The sequence below is a fragment of the Gasterosteus aculeatus genome, chromosome 7, assembly GCF_964276395.1.
Source record: "Gasterosteus aculeatus chromosome 7, fGasAcu3.hap1.1, whole genome shotgun sequence".
Lineage (NCBI taxonomy): Eukaryota > Metazoa > Chordata > Actinopteri > Perciformes > Gasterosteidae > Gasterosteus > Gasterosteus aculeatus.
Genome location: NC_135694.1, coordinates 7922130 through 7943770, shown reverse-complemented (window position 1 = coordinate 7943770; position 21641 = coordinate 7922130). Strand labels below are relative to the sequence as shown.

The window sequence follows — 21641 nt, the reverse complement described above, 5'->3', positions numbered from 1 at the left end:
AATTCTCTCCCCGTCAGACGCGCATTCTGCCACGGCCTCCAAAACTCTACCTGATGCGCGCGGGAGTGCGTAGAAACGGAGGGAGCGCAGCTCGGACACCGAGAGAAGCTGTAATGGGAACCGAGCGGCAGCTGACAGTTGGGGCCAAGCTGTCTGTCATTTCCCTCTCTCCTTCTCTGCTTCTCTGCTTTTTTTTTCTTTCGCACACTTGCCTTGTGAGCAGAAGACGTGCACGCGGCCGGGTCGGTGCCCAGGTGGTCTGTACGGGAAGCCAACGACGGTCTGCAGCCAGGAACAAGATGCTAAAAGTTGACAGCGACCACTCTGGAAGCAGCAGAATTTATTGCGAGGTCCCTGGCTTGTGTGGCATGACCCTTATCTCCACTTACATACTGTATTTTTTTCATATTCCAGAAAGTAAAGGAGATGAGTCATGAATTATACTTGCACAATTTCAAGCACACGTGTTTTTTGGCAGTCACTAATGATTCAATTTAGAGTAAAATATTGGCCCTTTGGACTGTGTGTGAACATGCAAAGTCCTGATAGAAAGGCCGCTGGGTGGTTCCAAACTCGGGGCCTTCTTGCTTTGAGACAACGTGCAAACCACCCCCGTGCTGCTATGCAGAGCTCATTGCCGGTTATTATTTGTTAATTAAGCCACATTCATAAATATTCATACAGCAGCATCTTGGATTCTAGCTGTAAGCTAGGATTTGATTGAAATGAGATACCTCCCTAAAGAACGCCATAAAGAAAAGATTATACCCCCGGCTTCTCAGACATGCTGACTGATTGTTGGCAACGGCGTGAAGAGTGTTGTGCCCACCGTGTAAATCTCTGACTGGTGGTTTGCGGCATGACGCCCTCGGGCGGCACGCAGTGGATGAGACATGCCTGATGCAACGTGACGCCTGATACTGAGAGACACACCGGTTACTGTGCACCAAGCAAGCCTGGCGTGCCCGGGACACTGTGGCCAGAGCTTTCGTTACCTCCAGAATCTCAAGCTTGAGCAGACACACGTAGAAACACCTACACACACACACACACACACACACACACTCCTACAGATAGCGTGCCAAATTCCACAGAGCCGTAAAGGCAATTAGGGGCAGATGGGAAAGGTAACCAAGTAGCGGTAAACTGGGAGCAATAACAAGGTGTATACACAAGTTGAGGTTGTTGTTTATGCTAAACAAGTTGTTGGTTTAGCTTAGCATTGAGACTGAAAGCAGAGGAAAAGAGCAAGCCACTCATAACACCTCTTAAGCCGAAACAAGTTAGCATGATGAAGCATGTTTACCATAATCATACAAAAAATGCTTGGTTTCCATATTTTCATCTAACTCTTGGCCAAAGAAAAATAATTTCTTAATTCAGGTTTAAGTCTCAAAATCTGTTAGCTCCCTCTTTGAGGCAAAAACAAGCTAGCTGGTGTCCCGTGAGGGGCATTTTCTCTCGCTGGTATCCGGAAAATTCCTGGCCTCTCTTTGAACACATGTGACAAGCAGCGCTTTGACTCTCGGGCTAAATAACACTGATCAAACAGCTACGTTTGGTGTCAGCCGAAAGGGGGACAACTAGGTTACTCATATGGGGGCCACTGGCCTGCTGCATGTATGTTTAGCTAGGAAACCGACACATGTACTGTACATACTGTGGACCTATTTTGCACGTGTAAAGTCATACCTACATGCGTGTGTGTTCATGCATATAAATTGCAGAGTCAAAAAGGTGGCAGCTGCCTCTAATAAAGCCCAGAAGCGCCAAACGGTGTCATTGAGCATCCAGCCTGCATTGCATTTAAACAAAAGATGTCAGCTAAAAGACTGTCATTAGCTGCTCCGTCAAACCCCTCATTTGTCTTCCCACACTGAAAACAACTAAAGAGATCTGCTGCTTAAGCTCGTGGAGTCCCTAAAAAGACCTTTGTGCTCGGGGCCGTGATTTTGCCACTCCGCTGACGGTGGCTCCGAGCGAGTGATCCCGCTGAACGTGTCCGTCAATACGAGCTGCAGCATTTTGAAACACGAGGACGTGGGCGTAGCTACGCGCGGCCAGTCGCAGTGAATGCCAGCTATTCATGTCTCGAAGCATTATCTGTGGCCCGCTCCTGCTTTGTGGGGCGTCTGTTGTGCTCTCAGGGTGCCGGCGGTGGTCAAAGTTCAACCAGGGGGCTCCCGGAGGCTCCTTCTCACACAGTGGACTTTTCATGGTGAGTGCCATGAGCAGGTCGGCTGTTCAATTTCAAGGAGCAATTAAAGACAATAATTTATCCCCGACGTGGAAAGGAAAGGCTTTAAGCCAACCTCGTCAGGCTTCAGGTAAAGATTTATTTTCCTTCGCCCGGGGAAAAATAAACATTTACATTCCTGTGCGCAGCGTGTTAATAGAGATTACGCTGAATCCATGCCTGCGTGTCAGACAGCCATTCAGGCGGCTCATACCATACATACCTGTACTATTTGCGTGGCTCTCAACGGGCATCTTCCTCAGGCCTTTGAGCTCTGCTGAGGGCAGATGACGAACTCTAGGAACATTGTTATTACGGTGGCTCTGGACAGCTTCAAAAGCGACAAGCAAGTCCTAATGCACTACCACTCCGGGCCAAGCTTCAAAGGACTTAATGTCTCTTACTTTAACAAAGGTATGGGATCAAAAGGAAGAGGAGTAGCCGGCACCAGCCATCAATTATACTGGAATACAAAATTCCTTTCTAGCTGAAGTGGAAAATGTTGGTCTACTTATTGAACCATTGAGAAATATAGTGTATATAAAGTGGGGTAGATTCGCGAAAGAGGAGGTTTCATGTCACAGTCTGTTGATACAAGTCATTTACTGTGCTCAGAGGTGTGAAACACATCAGGTCAGGCAGGCTTTCAAAACGCATCTATGGTGTGGGAGGCATTCATGTCCACAGATACAATGAAGACCTTCATTAAGCTGCATGAAAAATACGATCCTCTCAAAAGCAGAGGGAGTTTTTCTCACCGGAGCCGGAACGTCATGACATGGGTCTCAGCGAGGTAAATCAGAAACAACAGCCATTATCAATCGCGGGCCAGCAAAGGCCAAGAGTGGGAATGTTTCATTCCATCCTGTCAAACTCAGTTCATAAGCACTCAGAGCTTGATTCAGATGAAACGCCCCTCTTGACTTTAAATGGCGCAAGGTTGGCAGGGCTGGGCGGCTAACTTAAATCACTATAATACATTTATAATACATTTCATTCTCTTTATTCCAAAGTTTACCGCATATTTTTGTTTGGTTGAAATTGTGAGATGAGGGAGAAACTACTTGAAATGAAGGAATGAGATCTACATTGGCACATCACTGGACCTTAAGTGGGGTCATAAAATAATTTAAAAAAGATATAACAATATTTTTAGCCAACTGTTTAAAACAGGCCGCCGAAATCAAAGAAACTGTTTTTTTGTTTTGTATTTAGCTGTGTTAGGTGATGTGATGTGTACATGCTACTCAGTTAGCCTCATATATGCTGGTAAACTGCTCCTCCCCGTCTCCAGTCCTTGTGCTAAGCTAAGCTAACCCGCCGCTGACTTCACCTCCATATTTAATGTTAAATGTAAAGACGTGAGAACACCTCGTCTTTGGCTTGCACAAATTGTTTTTTTTTTCTAAACTATAAAACCATTTTCTACGTACAGTTAAGGGACTAAAACTTTTTTTAGCATGTGGACTTGCAACTAACAACCACCAAGCATCACTGGGACGTCAGCTGCGCGTAACGGGGAGCGGGAGCGTGTTTCTTTAAGAGATGTAAGGTGGGTGAGCCCCTTTTTTACTGACGCGCGCCTGGTGCGCAAACATAAATTTAGCAGCAACGTGTTTGCTGGGGGGGGGGGGGGGGGGGGAGAGAAACAAAATATCTGAAAGGGACCGTGAAGGGTCAGGACGTCTCCTGCAGGCTGACTTGTTCCTTCATCCTCATTCTCTCTCTCTCTCTCTCTCTCTCTCTCTCTCTCTCTCTCTCTCTCTCTCTCTCTCTCTCTCCGAGGCGCAGCGAGCAAGTAGAGAGCGGACCTCTTCCTCCCCCCTCGAGGGACCCGGGGCAGACTGGGACAGAGCGAAGGGACAGGTCGGGAGACAGCGACGGGGAGAGGGAGCGGAGAGAGAAGTCGTCTTCTGCAGTGTGAAACCAACTCTTTGCCGGTGATGCCGGGGGGCTGCACGTGGACCACCGGGCTGCTGCTGCTGCTCGCGGCGTGTCTGAAGGTGAGCCTCACGTGCGCGCGACGTCTCCTTCCGTCATTGAACACGCGCGCTCACCTCCACTGTTAGATGCGCGTGGGGAGCGTTATCCTCTTTTTTTACTCTATATTTCTGTGTGTTTTTATTTTGACTTAACTACTTTATTCATTTTGACATGTCTTTTTTCTCTAAAGGAAGCCTTGCCGTAACTCAGTGGGAACTAAGGTGCTTTTTATTTTAACTATATATTTATTATTATGCAAAGGGATGTAATCCTTTAGTATTGATTTAGTATATTAGATCAAATTGCCCATAATGATTTTTTTTTGGGGGGGCTGAATTGAAATGTCAGGGTTCTTCATCCTCCTTTTTGTGATTTTGAAGGTGTGCAAGTCTGCAAATCTGCAAATGGGAAAATATCTTGAACAAGCACCTATCACCAGGAAATTAAAAAAAATGGTTTTACTATTGAATAGTGCTCTAAAATGTGGGTTAATTTTCTGCTTATTTAAAGTAATTACTCAATTAATATACCACAACTGTCCTTTTACCTCACAATGTCAGCCCTAAAACCTCAACAGATGGGCCTTCGGGTCATCTCATAAACGCTACGTCAAGGCCTGCAGAAACAGGTTATCTACTAAAGACCTATAGTTCATGCACACAAAGTTGTGAATAAGACACGTGCTGCATGTCCACGCGCGAGAGCCAGGCAAGAATTTTTAAGTGGAAACCATGAAGCAGTTGTTTGGCCTGCAGACAGGTTCCGGGATCATCTCACAGAGCGCCCGGGACGCCACTGTCGCCATGTGTCAATGACCACCAACAGGTGCTAATGGCCCCTCAAGGTGATTTGGGCTTTAGACACCCTGACTGCCATGTCGCCTCCGCTGAGCACGTCCCCGCTTGTAATCAGGGAAATGTCAGCGACGGAGAAGCGCTCGAGGCTTTTGCAAACTCTTTCCAGGCCACTGTCCAGTGCTGGCTTGATACATGTTCCACTTTTAATTGGGCCTTTCGGGAAGAAAATCACGTACTGGCACACTAATGGACTCGCAATGCGTATGAGCGTCGGCGTCAAGCTGCTCAGGGGAAATCCTCTGATTACTTTTTCATGATTATAAAAGAGTATAAATGACTGATCTTGGATAAGGCCTTGCTTCTCCTATCTTAACTGAATTTCTTCTGTGACAAAACTGCAGGGTATATCATTTTACTCAGAAGCCCAGAGCTCAACAGAGATACTGACCACGTTGTTACAACAGGTGACTTCAGTTTGATCCTTTTGTGTCTCTGTCACATATCCACCCTGAATAAGTACCCAAGTGTGTTGTGAACAGCTTTCCCATGATTGACTGTGCGCCATGAGTCAGCGCTGGCTGTTTTTTGTGGGGTGACCCCAGAGCTTCAACAGTTGCTGCCTACCGAGGCCTCTGCTACCCGGTGGACTTTTCTTTTTGATCCTCGCTCTCAGGTCGGGGTCTCGGCATTGCTACATAACGAAAGAATGGAACTCTATATTTGTTTCTATGGCTGTTTTGGAGGTTGTGTGGCTTGTGTTTGTGTGTGTGTGGGCCAAGTGGCCTGTGGCTCCAACCCTAAATGGAATAGACCATCCTTTGTGGGTGACATAATGACATACCTCCAGTGATTCTTGGAGGGTCTTGTTGCTCTCACCCTGTTCCCTTGATTTGTGCGGCAAAGTGGAACCTTCCAGAGACACCTTTTTTTTCTTTTTGCTGGGGATTGATGGGGATTTAAAGGCACTTGTGTGCGTGGGAGGCTGTGCCCTTAAAAGACACTCATGCATCTCTCCGAGCACCAATGTTAGTGCCTGTAAATCATGATTTTGGCACCTGCCAGGGCGGCGGAGCAAAGCCTTTTTGTGTGATTTAGCAGTCTTTGTCTCTCCTTGTGTTTCCCTTTTGATTATTTATAATATATATATATATTTTTTTTAAAAGAGTCAAAACTACTTTTTATTTAATTTGACATTTTTTCTTCTTTTTTCTTCCTTTTTCTTTCTGTTTTTACCGTTTACAATCTCTCATATCAGCTTAAAAGTGCCACAACGTTTTCCCCTTAAATTAAAAATCTGTCTCCTCCGATTTGTGAAACATTTTTGAAAATAATGAATTACTTTAAATTTGTTACTTATAAGATAAGCTTGGGTAAAATCAAATTTTTCTCCTTGCAACAGTGTAATATCCGAGGTGGCTTTGTGAAGCGTAGTGACCTCAGGCCCGTCAGCTTAGTACGGTGAGTACTACATGAAGGGACTTTGAAGGACAGCGATAACACCGACCTGAAAAACAAACCGCCGGTAGTTTTTTTCACAGCACAAATTCAGGGTATTAAATTGTTTTCGCCGTCTAAAATAAGTTGCGATTAAAACACACCACATGGGAGGCTGTGACAGTGATATTTCAATTAAGGTGGATGAAATCGCTCACCTATTTTAGGAGTCATTGCAAAGTCAAACGGTTCATCGCTTTCGACGCGTGACGGATGCAAGTCAGCTGCCGGACGTCATCACACTGCATCGCCGCCACACTCCGCTGGAATTTTAAAAGGAAACCAGCCACAGAAGCAACAGATTTTGATGTTTATTCAAGGAAATGGTTCCTTTCAGAGTCTTAATGCAGCAAGCGCAGTGTTTTGAAGTCTCCCGGATGGGGAAGCGTTGGGGTCTAATGGCGGGATTAAGTGGGGTCACGGCGTGCCAACGTGTCCCAAGTGATCGTCCGTCATCAACAACATCTCTTGTTCTCAGAAACGGGCGACCCGGTCCAATTAGATTTCGTGAAGGCCTTTTTTGTTGTGGACGCGAGTAGGACGGGAAGTGAAAGGACTTTTCAGGGTCCCACTTGAGAGAGAAAAGGAAAAGGTCTCCAGAGAACATCTGGCCAGTGATGGATGGAGCGAGTTTCAAAAGCGAGTGTTTTTGGTTACGCTGCAAAGGCCTTCATGCTCATCGCACCGTTCCCATCTGGGCTTCATCTGTGGCGTGAGACTGAGGGCTGCTTAGTGAGGAAGTGTATGTGTGCGATGTAACTCTCGGTCCAAAGCTAAAATTGACTGGTACTCGTCTGCATAAATTGCTGGTGTACATGGCGCGAAATGTTCTCACTTTTGATGGAGTGCTACTATGGTTCTCTGGCCCGGTGGCAGTTTCCTGTGTGTGTGTGTGTGTGTGTGTGTGTGTGTGTGTGTGTGTGCGCGCTACTCAGGTAAGCCGAGATGCTGCTCTTCCAATGCTAGAAAATCCCGGAAGCAGGCGTTCATCTCTGTAGAGCCGGTGAAAAAAAGGAAGTAGCTTCGCTCTCGGTGGGCCAGGGAAGAAAAAGTACAGAACACGACATGGCAGGTCATACGTAATGTTGAGTCCCAAAAATGTTCTGCCTGAACGATATAAACAACCAACTAATACCTTGGCTCTGGTGTAGCGCCCGTGTCCAATTTGACTTTTTCCTTTTACTTTATTCATAGTCCTGAAGATTCCTCCGTTCAAAGAATCCTTTGTAACAGTTCAAACTCTCTAATCACTTATCACTTATTTCACAAATGGGGCATGACTGAAGAATGGCTAAAAAGTCTCTTTGTATTTTGTTTTGCAATAAAAGTCCCTCCTGACAAAACAAGTGACAGAAGCAAACCACACCCTCATTTTTAGTCAAATGAACCCCATGACACCCTGAGAAATGTATTTCTTCTTTTGTGGCAATGTCGTGGCACTTGAGAGTTGTTGTTTGCACTTCAATCACTTGATAGTTATATAGTAGTTAAATAGTTAAATAGTTCTATATAATATAATTAGTTTTAATGACACGCTGTGACTGCCTGCGCCAGTAAAAGTCACAACTCTCAGCAGTCACGTTGAAGTGTTATTCCAGAGTATGCAGGACACGTTGTTCACGTGGCAGTATCAAAGCGCCTGATGAGTCTTTGTGGTTCCATGTTGCTCTCAGGAAATACAATGTGTCTTGATGTGCCACACACACACACACACACACTCTTCAAAAGCCTCTGATTTTTTAATCAGCTTGGTGTTACGCATTGATAAAGAGCTGCCAGCAGATGGCAACATTACAGCAGAGGGACAATTTGTGTCCAGTTCAGCAGCAACGGCCTCTGTGGCTGCCATGGTCATCGCAGGTAGTCGGCTGCATTGTCATTGTGCAGGTGACTTCCCCCCCCCGTCCCCCGTCCCCTCTTTCTGTTTCCTCCAGGGAGCCCCTTGCAAATGTACTTTTCCCATCTCCTTTCATTCGTCATTGAGAGCACGGCCGCTGGCGTCCTGCTCCTCCGATGAGACATCTCGGGTGATCCCGCGTCCCCTCCCTTGGTGTGAGTGAGCGCTGTTGTGCTTGTGTTCCTCTACACCAGCTGAGGCTTCGTTTGCAGCAGCCGCCCCCCCCCCCCCCCCCCCCATCTGCCTCGCACATTTTCTCTCTCGCACAGACGGCCTCCAGAAGAAGCAGCAACCTTGCACTCGAGGCGGCTCCGCCTCAGCTCCACTTCTGCCTATTTTCTTCTGTTCTGTCCCGGCCTTGACCTCGGACTCGTCCCAGGGTGCAATCGCAGTGCCGGGGAGTGCCGCTAACGAGAGGGGAGAGGGAGCACTCTCGTGATGCCTAATTAGAAGGGAGGGCAGGTAGGAGGCGTGTGTGTGTTGAAACCGTACAGGGGAGGATCACTTGAGAGAGGAAGAAGGAAGGCCGGACAGTGCAGGGGGGAGGAAATAGGAAAAAAGGGATATTGGAGGCAACAAGGACAAGAATGGAAGAGAAGAACAGGAACAAGATAGTGGCTAATATGAAATAATATGAAAATGTGACCGTTCAAAGCAAAGCTGATTGATAGCATCTTTGCCAATGTCCAGGGTTGGAAAAAAACAGAATCAAATATTTTTTTTAAAAGCGTAGACTGTGAGAAGCACCGGCTAAATCCAGTGGGAACATGATTGACTGCGGGTCGGCACTGCAGGATGCATTGCCGGCGAGGCTAACGATGCTTCCCGACCCCCACCGCGGCCACATGTGCTTCCAGTAAACGCTGAGCCGCCGCGACTAAACACTCGGGAGGCCATTACAAATGATGTGTCATTAGGATTACTATGCATACACCCACCGGGGGCAGATTGATGAGCATGCGTGCCCTCAAAGTAGGTGTGTGGATCCCTCGGTGAATCTGCGTACGTCACTTTCCATGGGGACCATTTTTCATTTGACTGACATGCATTAAGTGCAATACACGTGTTCCCATTCTGTACTTGATTCTCTCTTGGACAACTTTAATTGTATATGTAATATGATTCTTAGGAGCACTGAATGCACAAAGTGACTGTGCACGACAAAGGCCAGTGTGTTCATGTTATTTTAAAGTCGGGATTACTGTGCTGGATGACACTGTTGGAGACCAGTATCGCCAAGCTCTGCCAGGAAGGAAAGCTTAAGCAGTAGTCCAACAAATTTTCGTGGGATGATTAGCTTAACGTGAAGACTGGAAACTTATACGGATAGACCAGTGCAAGCGGACAAATAGCTGAAACTTGCACTTGAGTAAACATACCTACTACATGTGTGTGTGTTTGTGTGGCCAAGGGCCCATTCCCGGGCTGCTCAAAGGAATTACCCAGCCCGTGGTGCCCTCCATAAACCGCATTAGCACGCACACGCTGTGGGGAGCTATTACACGCCACAGATGCACAGCAGCACAGACTTTCTGGGCCCCGTGAAGAGGCCTGGGTCTCCTCTTTAGAGGAAGCCCACTGCCTGACGAGTGTGACTGTGCGGTCTTGGACCATGTTTGTGTAAAGTATAAAGTGTATCTTAAGTGTGTTTACGTGCTATTTGTAAGAGTGGGAGGTGGAGAGTGGGAGGTCGTGGGCAAATGCAGGCTGCTTTACGTTGCCTGGAAATATATGGTGATCTCAGGAGATGCGAGATTGGCTATAACGCGTTTGCGTTTTTGACTATTTGATTAGAGCATTTTCAACCGTGAAGATGACATTTCTTGTTTAGGAGTCACTAAGGGGAACTAGGAAGGAACTTGATTGTGAACTCGCAATAACCTTTATTTTAATGGGTATGCCTGACAAGCCTTGTTATTTGTATGTTGTGAATTGACGACGGAATGTTTGACCACGGTACAAATATTCTTCGAGGAAAAAGGCAGCTGCGGATTTCTGTGGTTCTGACGGGCCAATGTGTCACTGCGGCGATGCATTTGAAGTGCCGCTGTGGAATTCCTTTCACCGCGGGACGGCGTCATCGACACCGGTGTCCCGCTCCGCTCTCCCCGGGGAGCACGACGCTCAGCAGTGCGCTCGCAGACGCTCCCCGCTTCTTTGAATCTGTGTAGTTCCAATCCTCTCGGCGCCCCCCCCTCCCCTCCCCACCCTCCTCCTTTAGTCTTCCCGATGACAGGTATGCGGCTTGAAAAGTATTTGGCAGCCATCACCTGGAAAAGTGCACATTTGTCGTTGAGCATGCGGGTCACCCTTCCCCCGGGCTCCTCTTCCTCATCAACCACACCGACAGCAATGCCCCTTTTAGTGTTATCTGTGCCGTTTATTGTCTCATCTCTGCCTTATTTTTGCTCCATACTTGGAATAGTTGGGATTGTGGCGACCGGGTGGCCTGTGAAGCCACCTCCATGATGAGACGGATACGGCCTACTCGGCTCCGTATACTAAAAGCGTGTGTTCAGATCATTTAAGCACAATGTTGAGAGACGGATGGACTCCCAGACGGAGAGACTGACGCTGAAGTAGCTGAGAGGAAGGTGGAAACCTCTTAGATTGTTCTATCTGGATAACTGTTAGAGGCCTGAAGAGGTAAACCGTAAAGTAAAAAAGTATTTCCCAACCAAATCTTGAGTTACGACTACCGGAAACATGCTTTATCTTCTCCTCTGAATTGTTGATCGTGTGGTGACCCTCTCCAATTTCTCCTGCAATCACTTGCATTGGTTTCGATCCCCAGGTTGGGAAACAGGGGATACTGCTGATACTTACTTTCATTCTTAAGTAGATGAGCCACTTTTTTTTAAGATATACGACATTTTAAAAAGGAGAAAGCAGCAATTGAAGATTGCTTATTCATTTTGGATAAAGTCTGGCCTTTCTATCACTGCCGAATGGTTTTCAAACGGCTTTGTTTTAATATCTTTGGCTGCGCAGAACTGTTCAGTATTTAGCGTCCCTCAGCAGAAATCCAGAGTTAAGCAATTATCCCTCTTTTTTTACGTGTTTATTTTCACTCAAACCATCATTTTTCACTTGCATTGTCCCTCAGTTTCTCTCCTCGAATTTGAGGGCCTTTTGTTAGGAAACATCATAATATTCCCGTATTTTGGTCAAAATATTTAGATTTTTCGGTTCATTGCTGAGAAGCCAATGCACAACTGCCTTAGATCGTGACTAAATCTCTACTGGCCGTCAGGGGCGATTCTTTTGGATGCAAAACTATTAAATTCAATAGCAAAGAAGTCAATGAGAAAAAGTAAATTATGGTCTAATTTAGGGAGAAGTAGAAAATACAGCAGGACATGCATGAGGGCGGGGCTACCTCGTGATAGATGACCTGTCAGATGATCAGTCTAAACCAGACCGAACATGGGAGTTTGTCATTGTTCAGTTGTACTTAGCGCCATCCTCTGATGCCAAAACCAAAAAGTCAACCACCTAATTAGAAGAAAGTTGCACTCGAGGCTTCCAAGCGACAGTCCGGAAACCTCTGGAAGACGTCACGGTGACTCCGTCGGCTTCTCGTATACAGTCTTTGAGGAGGACCAGAGAACCCTTGCTCCGGAGCACCTTATAAATAACTCCATATTCGAAAAAACCTGCTGACATTTTTAGTTACCGCAGGGAAACATCTGTCTGTTCATCTGTATATTTCATACAACATTGACTCCAGGTGCACGTCACACCATTTTAGCTTCACTCTACCCACCGTCAAGACGTCAAATCAATATAATGCAAAACAAAGTGACATAATGCCTGAACTGCACCACCCACCGTTTGATGTCATCTTCTTTCATAGATGCGGGGGGAAGATGGATTGGGGGGGCGAGGCTCGGTGGGTGTTTTTCGTGTGCGCGAGCAGGAGCCATTTGTATGTTTCTAAGCCGTGTCGGCTGACGTTGACTGACAGGAGGGCGCAGCAGGAATGTGGCCGGCTGCAGCTCTCAAACTATCTCTCATCGCACGACAGGGTAATCATTACGAGCAAATCATTACATGATCACAGGCAACCAAGTCCGGGCAAAATTCTTTTTTTGGCCGTTGGTTGCGGTTGTAGTTTGGGGAAGACGGAACTCGTTCGAGCACCAAACATTGTCCTGACAAATAGAAAAGGGCAATGTAAGGTTGGAGTCTCAATTCAAATGTATTGCCGCAGAATTGCACAAGAAATTCAATACAAGAGGGACCAAAGTTAGTAGTATCCAGTGATTAAACATTTACCCAGAGAATGTGATGATTGATGTGGCCTGATTTCTTTACACACACTGTAGAGGGAGGACAAATGGGCCCATGTCTTTAGAAGACACATCACTGGGTACGTAAATGGAATAAATCTGTAAAATATTGGCCGGTGAGTTTTCCGACAGCACACAACATATTAATGAGAAGCAAAAATTCCCAACAGTTGGTCGATCAATTACTTCAAAAATTGTGTCCAGGCACATAATAGTTCCACCTAAATGTAACTGGCAAGAGGCCCTGTTGCATAGCAGGTTAGGAATTTATTGCACTTGCCCCAAAGCTTACAAAATGCCAGTCTCTCACCTCATATTGAAAGATGCTCACTCACCCAGCGTTAATATTACAATGTGTGGTTGTAATTGCCGTGGCTTAATCCATGCTGACAACAAATACTTTTCCAGGGAAATATTTTCCTTCAGACCAGACTCAGCTTGCAGACCTCAAATTCATACAACAGATGTGGAATTGGGCAACGCTAACAAAACATTTAGCTTTACAGACCAGTGTGAAAGTAGCTTTAAAGACAGGTACCCAATGCAATGAAGCAGGGTGGAGCTATTCTTCATACGGCGGAGGTATAAAGTCATTCTTTACATGGGGCTCCAGCTGCCGCGTGCAGGTGTGTCAGGCTGCCACCGCTCTGGGCTTCAGCGGAGGATGTAGGTTCATGTTCAACAATGTGTGCCAAACCTGTCTCGCTTCTCTTGAACTTCTTTTAAGCTGTTATCTGTGCATCCATGCGCGGCCTGTAAAGCAACCTGAGGTGCTTCCTGCTCCGACATGCAACGGCCCTTTTGGGTCGCTCCAAAAGTAAACATGCAAGTGTGAGCTTACATGTCGGCCTTTTTTATTTTGATTGTCTGTTTATTGATCTACTTGATTGAGTGTGTGCCGCTCTGCTTGTGCTTATTACAAAAGCCCAGCGAGGAGCGTAAAGCTATTGTAATACCTTAAACCCCCCCCAGGTTTCATTTCCTCCTGCTCGTCTTTGCACACTCATGGTTTAGGCTTAGCTCCACAGTGTGTTCTTGCAAGACCACTGGCTGACTCACTTAGCTCCTGCTGAGCCCTGCTCCTCCTCTGTGGGGGCCAGAGGGGGGTGAGGGAGGGGGTTCATCCGCAGCCTCTCCCTTTTTCTGGCTCGTAGCCACCTTCAGCTCCCAGGCTTCCTGCTCCTCACAGGTCAAACGCAGAGTGTAGGCGTGAAAGAGCGAGACCGATGACCGATGCGTGCGTGCACTGGTGTACGCGCGCCGCCCTCCGGGGACCCCCACGCCTCTAGGACGCCCTCTTCCTCTGCGGAATGAAAGCTGTGCATCAGGGACACTGAGGGAAGAACGATTTCCTCTCGACCGCAGAGAAATAGAAGTATGGTAATAGTTTGGTAGGCATATTCTTGTGTCGGGAGTGTGAGGCTTTACACCTGATTTAATAAGGGTATCTGATTCGAAGGCTTCGGGTCATAGACAAAGTTTCCGACCGTTGAGATCCAACGTGGATGCTTCTATTGGATGATCCAGGACAGAAGAAGGCGCGCTTTTCTTTTCCGCTGCACAAATCCAGAGGCTCTGGCCTGTTACTTCCCGGATTTAACAGTTCAAATGAACCCACTAATTATATATCCGCATGCAGAGAATAAAACCGCAGAACTCCCGTGTAGGAAGAGCTTTGTGACTGACATTCTGTGTCCGGCAGGTCAGAGGTTGCATCCGTTGGACTGTCGTATCAAGCTGCGCAAGTCAGGGATAGTTACTGTAGGCATGAAAGCCGGCTTTGCTCCTTGACGCTTGCTTAACTCGCGGGATGATGCAAGCGAATCGGGGCAGATCCACCATCTCGTGTCTCGTTAATATCAGGAACGCCCAGCTGCTGTCATAATCCCGCTGCGCGCACGGACCTCCGTGCTTCCGTCCTCTCCCACATGTTCGCACTCGGCCCGCTGCTCGGTGGCAGCGATCCTCTTTCTGTAATAATAGAGATAAGGTTGTTTACTACTATTCTCCGTGTGCCTTTTACGGTTTGGGCAGTAAAAATGTGTTTAAATGTGCAAATCTGAACGTGCTTTTTTTTTATATTGCAGAGTTTAGTGCCGCTCTGAAATGAGAGGTTTTCCAGAGTAATATTATTCTGGAATTAGAAAATGTTGCAGCTTGAAGTGCCAAACTCACTCCACAGTTTATTAAAGTCATTAATTCTTTTGTTTTATCACATGGAAAGCATTTTATTACCCTTAAATTTATTGAGCACTTATTGAACACTGAATCTGACTTTTAGATGAGTTTTCATGGCATAAATGGTCTATTAACCTTTCAGCGGTTGGTAGGAGTGGACAAAAAAGAGGGACATCAAAACACACTGCTTAATGCTTTTTGAGTGGACAAAAAGACTGTTGTTTAATCATTGTTTTGTTAAAAAAAATGGTCTAGTTATCATCTTGTTTAGTGAAGTGGATTTTGAAGATGATATTAAGTCAACAATAAGTCATATTTGCATCTGCTGCAGTGGATCAAGAACTTTCATGGGGTAAAAAGTGCGGCATGCGGACCTTGATCACTCGGCTCAATGTGGCCGTATCACATAATCAAGTTATGTGTGGATTCTTTTTAAGTTGGTGTTACATTTTAGACATACCCAGCTGGAATGAACTGTCTCAGCATTGCTGACTTATGTGGCTTTTTCTTTGGTCCTTTGGTTCTTCGGACTGAAATGAATCTTGTAAGTCTGTCTGCAAAAAGTCAATCAGGAGACAATAGAAGCACATGTTAGCCAATAAAAAAACGCTTTAAATTAGTTTTAGTCTGGTTGTCATTGTGACAAAACGATTGTCATCCAATGTTCATTCTCATGTCAGATCCGTTTTAAAGGAGCATAAAAGTTTAAATAAGCCATGCAATGAGACCCATTTCCCCTCCTGCCTTGTAACGCCACCGTCACTCAAACCCCACACATGTCTTCTCTGTCCTTTCCGTGACCCATAATTCCCTTCTTCCTGCCTGCCTAAATCTTAAAGATTAACAGAGTGCTCACTACCTGTCCACCTGCTAGAGGCATTACATTTACGGGCACCAGGGTAATCTCAGGGGTCCAGTTGGTTTTCTAATCCCTGGAAACAAGAAATGGAGAGACCCTCCAAGGGCAGGCTGTTCATTTTCCAAGGGGATCTTTTATTGGAGCGGCCATTGTTCATCTTGGGAGGCCACCTGTATCGATATCAGAAATTCCTATGCCAAATGCAACTTATTGGGTATTGCGTTTTCTTGGCATTTCTGAGCAGTTGCGTCGTGTTGACTTTACCTTGGTTATGGCCCGGCCTTCGAGGAGAAAAGAGACACAACTGAAGGTTTTAAAGAGGTCGTGCCCTTGATCCAAAGCACGGAACGGTGTTTGGTAGCGGCACCAGATAGCTATAAAGCTTTCATTGGTTCCATCTCCCCGCTTCTGACTTGAGATATACCCTCAGGATCTCAGTGTTACCTGGATATCTTTAGCCAATGTGAAATCCTCAGAACGAGAAGGCATCTCTGTTACACACGCCAACCACAAAGGAAGGGCTGCCTGGACCACATTTTGAAGGTTTCGGTTGCAAGGGCAATTTTGGGGCTATCAGATTGAAACTCAATGCCAGAGCAAGTCAATTCTGTCAGGAATTTCTCAGAGGGGTGTGCACCTTTTTTTTTTTTCTTAATGTAAGAATCTGTCACAATGGAGTTGAGGATTCCGCGATTGGGTTTTAGCATCTCAAATGTCGCCAGTGGTTAAAGTACTTTGTGTCTAATCCTGAGGTTGTCAGTAACAAAGATACTCCGGTATTTAGGTGAATGTCTTTGATAAAAAAGATTGTATTATATTTCCATAAGTAGATGAGTTTTCCATTCCATTCATTTTAGAGGTAATGTTATCTGTTGTGTCAATGAGGACAGTCCAAAACTCAATGGATCCTCTGGTTTTGGTTAACTCCGTCTCCCTGGTGCACATTGACACTGTCTGCAGTATATTAACCCGGGAGCTTCCGATCTAAATGATTTATTTGATATCTTTCTGTGTGTGTTTTTAGCATTGCAAATCAAGAATGATCCATCTCCACGGGCTGCATAATCCTACAGGATGCAGAGAGAGTGCTTGGTCTGCAGGCGTGCCACACCTCGTGTCATACCTGTTGACAATGCACCTTTTAATTCAGAGACTCTGCTTACGTCAATTTCAGCGCTGCTGAGAGACGCTTTCAACCACTTGGATGGTCTTCGGTTTCATTTCACCGGGGGTTTTGCTCTTCCATCTGGAAGGTTTTCTTGCACAAACCGAAGCTACAGCCAGCAGGTTTAAAAGATGGCTCCATCAGATCACAGGGGGAAGCTGCGTTAACCGTCTAGCCTGGCACATTTGTCCCATTGAGAATAGAACTGTAATCGCCTTTTTAGGCAAGGCATCAATATTGTGAGACCATCAGGGCTGTTTCTGTCTTTTTTTTTATTTTTTATTATCTAGTATTCTCTTTAGAATACATCATGCTGTCTTATAATTTATGCCCTTTGAAGGAGGATAGGAGAGCTTAGTAACAAGGAAAGGTACGATAGAAACCTCACGTATCACCAGGCCGATGATGCCAGGTCAGCGTGCCCCGGAGTTATGATCTGTAAGCACTGAAAAATGTCTTCCCAAAGCTGAAACAATGTTTTGTCAGTACCTTTCTGGGAGCTTGGTGCATTTTATGACTTGCTTGTTTCTGAAAAGGGAAGGACACGGAGCGGGAGGCGCCCAGTGATCCTTCGGCAGGCGTGTACCCCGGCCGTGCCCGGCCGTGCCAAACCCCGCTCCCTGCTGAGATGACCCTGGGCACATGCTCCAGCTGTGCAAACACAGCCGCATTGCTGAGCACACACTCACGTTCAGGCCGAGCCAAATCCAATTATTTGCCTTGCCTTGAGTTTTTCTTTTTTCTTCCTTTTCGTTTTATTTCAGTAGCGCATATTCAGCGTATGAGCTGCGCTGCCCGGCCGAAGCAGGCTGACAAGCGCTCCTCTGTGGCGTTCTGCTCTTTGATATTTCTCCGGTGCGTGTCAGCTGAATTTCTTCTGCCTTTCTCTCATTCGTTTTCCCCAAAACTTTGCCACGACGGTGGGTATCCATTTTGTCCGAAGGGAGAACCACCAAAGTCAACACGGAGGCGATGCGGGCCGCTCCGTCTGCATGGTCACAAGCGGCGGGCAAAAAACGGGCTTTTGTCAGGAGGGCTCAGCTGGTGTGAACAGAAGCATCCTTCCTGTTATGTTACCTTCAATGACTTGCTGGGCTTCAGGTCATCCTAAAAGGCAAGAAATACGAGGAGTAAGAATACAAGTGGACAAAATTAAAGAGACATTGAAGTTACTCGCACGTTGATGCAGCCATGTAACAAAACGCAAGCATTTATATTATTACTGGACCCGACCATTTTCTGGGAGAAATATCATTACCTTCAGCGGCTCATCGGTGAACCGTTTGGTGCACGACTGCAGCCATAAATTGCAGTTATGAGAGCTGTGAGATTAAACCAGAAGAGCAGAGGTTGTAGGGGTCAAGCCCAAAACATAGTGTTTAACAATAGCCAAGACTATAAAAGTATGAATTTGAATCACTGTGTAAATATAACCTCTCAGCTAGCAACGCTGTGCAACTTCCAGCTTCTAAAAACATCTGCCACTGCACAGATTTGCACTCTAAATGATTCACAAGAACTGACGAGCTGGGAAGCCGAGGACCCGCTCAACTGATGAAGTCATTTGATCAAATCTCACTCGTGTCCAGCTCGGTGTCACTGCAGGCAGCTCATTGGATCTGCTTGCCACGTATCTGCAGGCGGCTCCCAGAGAACACAAAGAAGAGTGCGGACTATCGCGTTGCCGTTCGCTTGACTAGCAGTGAGGCTGCATACATGAGCTGACATTTTAATGGCTGCAACCTCGATTGACTATTACCACAAGTATCCGATTCCAGTAACAAAGGCACACACTAGAAGCCCACACATTTTGCATAACGCACGTATCCTCTACTGTAGAGAATACAATTCAAATGCGTGCATTCTTCCGACATAGTGGGAAGCTTTGGGCCACTGGAACAAGCCGGGGGATTATCTTAACTGAAGATAGCGTGTTTAGAAAAGAACGTATTCAGTATTTTGGGGTAGGTTCAGTACAGTAAACGCCTGGTGTTGCCCTCACAGTGCATGTATGAACTGACCGTAGGAGAAGCTACTTTTAGCTGTGTTGTTGCTTTGGAGCAAAATGATTTTCCTGAGGATAACAGCCCACAGGGAGCCCTAATGCAAACTGTCGCTGGGCCCGTATGGGAATGACATACATTGAATACAAACAAAGTGCCTGGAATTTGCTAGTGTGTACATACAAAAAGAAAGTCTGAGGAAAAAGTAACAGAATCCCAAGAATGCGCCACAAAGATCACAGCAAACCCTGAAACGTCTTGAGGTACATTACCATGGAAACGGAAAGTAAATGCAACCTTATTTACATGACAGTATCTCACACATGCGGGACATAAAATTAGACAGAACAGTGGTGGACTCGCGCTTGGTGTCAGATAAATCTCCACGGCGTGTTCGAGAGTTCAAATGGCGCCTCCGATCTGTCTCGTTAATACCGGGGGAATGTGGAGGACGAAATGTGCCAACTCGCCCGCTCTCCCGCCCAGCAGCCCCTCCCTTAGCGTGCCACTTTGGCTGCATCCCAGATGTCGGGGACATCACTCGTCAAACTGCTCCCTCTCACCGGCAATTACGCAAGTATGACAGGGATGTTTTGAAAAGCGTTTCTTGACGTGCTATCATTGTTGTAGATCTTGGCAATCATCCTCCATTATTGCCGTCAACTACCGAGGCCCGAGACGCTCGTTGTCTGCGTGTCTATCATGTTAACATGCTTTTTAGGGTCATCTAATTAAAGCGTTCTTGATAGCAGACATGCTCTAAGATGTTTTTCCTGCTCCTTTTTAGTCTGTAAAGCGTCGTTCAGTGTTCGGTGTCCGTCACTCTTCTAGGATAATCGCAACCCATGGAATCTCTGCATAATGACAAGACAATGGGCGGAGGACATTAATCTGGCTAGTGATGAATGTTATCGTCTCTAATCTGTTCTCTGTGTGTCTCAGTTACTTTGGTTGATCCTTATATTTAGAGGACCCTAGACAAATGATTGGGTTTCCCCAGCTCCTCTCGAGGAGCGATGATGATGCTGTGGTCCGTCCGGCTGCAGGAGACTGAGGAGTCAAGTGACGATGTCCGGGAACGTCTACCAGACGGAGGCTTGGGCTGACGGAGAATCATGTTATTGTCAGTATTGTTCTGCTAGTAGGTCGGACACATTTCAGTTTTCTGACCAAAGTTGCCTGGATCCATTATAAACTCATTAAAAGTGTAGAAATTCAGTGTATGTTTGCTTTGAAAAATTCCCAAACAAATTCTCATAGAAAATCCCCCAGTGTCACAAATGAATGATTTAGGCTCTATAATTTCTAAAACTGATGGCTGCAGAGTGTTGAAGGGCGCGGTCGCTGTCGAGCACACACCAAAGAGAAAGGAATTGACAGACAGTTGAGGTCTCAGTAACCGGCAGAGAACCTGGTGAAAATCCAAAATCCTCTCCCCTTTCTGCCCAGTCTGCAGCTGGCTTTTAGTAATGCAAAACGCAACTGAAGAATGTAGGCTGGATTTTGGAGCAGGGGCCTGGATAGTTGGAGATGCCACACTACAGGCAGGGCAGCCTTTTCATTATTTGCCTCGCTGCCAGTCGCATGAGATCAGGGCCTGAGAATGCCACGGAATATGGAAATTGAGATTGTTCGCCGGTCAGGCTACTCCTGCAAATGAAGGGCTTAATTTGGGGGGCGAAGGAATGTAACAGCAATTCGGCGGCAACCGCAGATGGCACTCTGTAGGAGACCAGTGCTTTCACGGCGCATGGCGATGTCTGCGAAAGCGGCACGGAGAACATATTGTCTGCAGCATGAGAATGGGTTCGTCACAGATTGCACTTTCCCTGCCATGTACGAGTAGAAGAGTCCTTTGCAGTACCTCGCTGAACACCACCAAAATTTTGTCTTTTTGGCCCTCAGAGATGTGTGATTGAGATTCGGGCCAAGGCGTGCCAAGTTTTTTTTTTTTGTCTATTTCGAAGAAAACAGTGTTTACTGGATTGTTCTTCTTGGAGGTCTGGCATGACGGGAACCACGTTTGGCGTATTGCCTCAGTCATTGCTGCAGAGGCTTCCTTTGGGATGGTATATTGAATACGTGGGTCAATGTCAAGAAATCACCAAATCTTAGCTCCTTGATTGTGTCCAAAGAGTTTCCAAAATCTAGAATGTACCACACCACAGGTATTCACCACTAGTACACCACTTGTAACACACACACAGGTATAAGACTGAACGGAAATGTCTGACATCTGGCAATGTTGCCCAAATTTCTTGTTTGAGAAGAATCTTTAATAAAAGGAAAAAAGTGAACAGTGCACTTTACTCCCCGGCGTGAACTTAAAATGATTGTTTTTTAATGTTCTCTGGCCCCACGCATTCATGACGAGATCTCGTTCTTAGAGAAAATACACACATGCTTATCAAATAGTGAATATCCTATCGTAGGTTTAAAGTAATGGCAGTAAAACCATAAATTGTGACACATTAAAATTAATTTTGGGATTTTTATTTTTTAATTCACTTCTACAAGGGAATTAAAACCTGTTAAGCAGTATTCTTGGGGCCCCTCTACAATCCAACACATTCAAACCCTTATCGTCAATCATCACCTTTTTATGTGTGAAAACCCTGTTTTTTTAATCCGTTAAATGTGTGCTGCAGCACACATGAACTCGCTGGCCTGCCACATGAGGAACATTGTGTTGTAGTAATTGTGCCACCCAGCTGTCAATTATAATCCTTCTGCGAAT

At 46.1% G+C, this 21641-nt stretch overlaps 1 protein-coding gene across 2 annotated transcripts in view; it reads left to right on the top strand.

Annotated features, from left to right (window-relative positions):
• The first annotated feature begins 3857 nt into the window (after nt 1–3857).
• Nucleotides 3858–21641, top strand: part of LOC120822230 (ADAMTS-like protein 1) — a 72198-nt gene continuing 54414 nt past the window's right edge. For both annotated transcript variants that reach the window (XM_040181728.2, XM_040181727.2), the window contains exon 1: nt 3858–4239. In XM_040181728.2, coding sequence (XP_040037662.2) covers nt 4180–4239 — 60 coding nt within the window. In that variant the 5' untranslated portion in view covers nt 3858–4179. The remainder of the gene's footprint in view (nt 4240–21641) is intronic.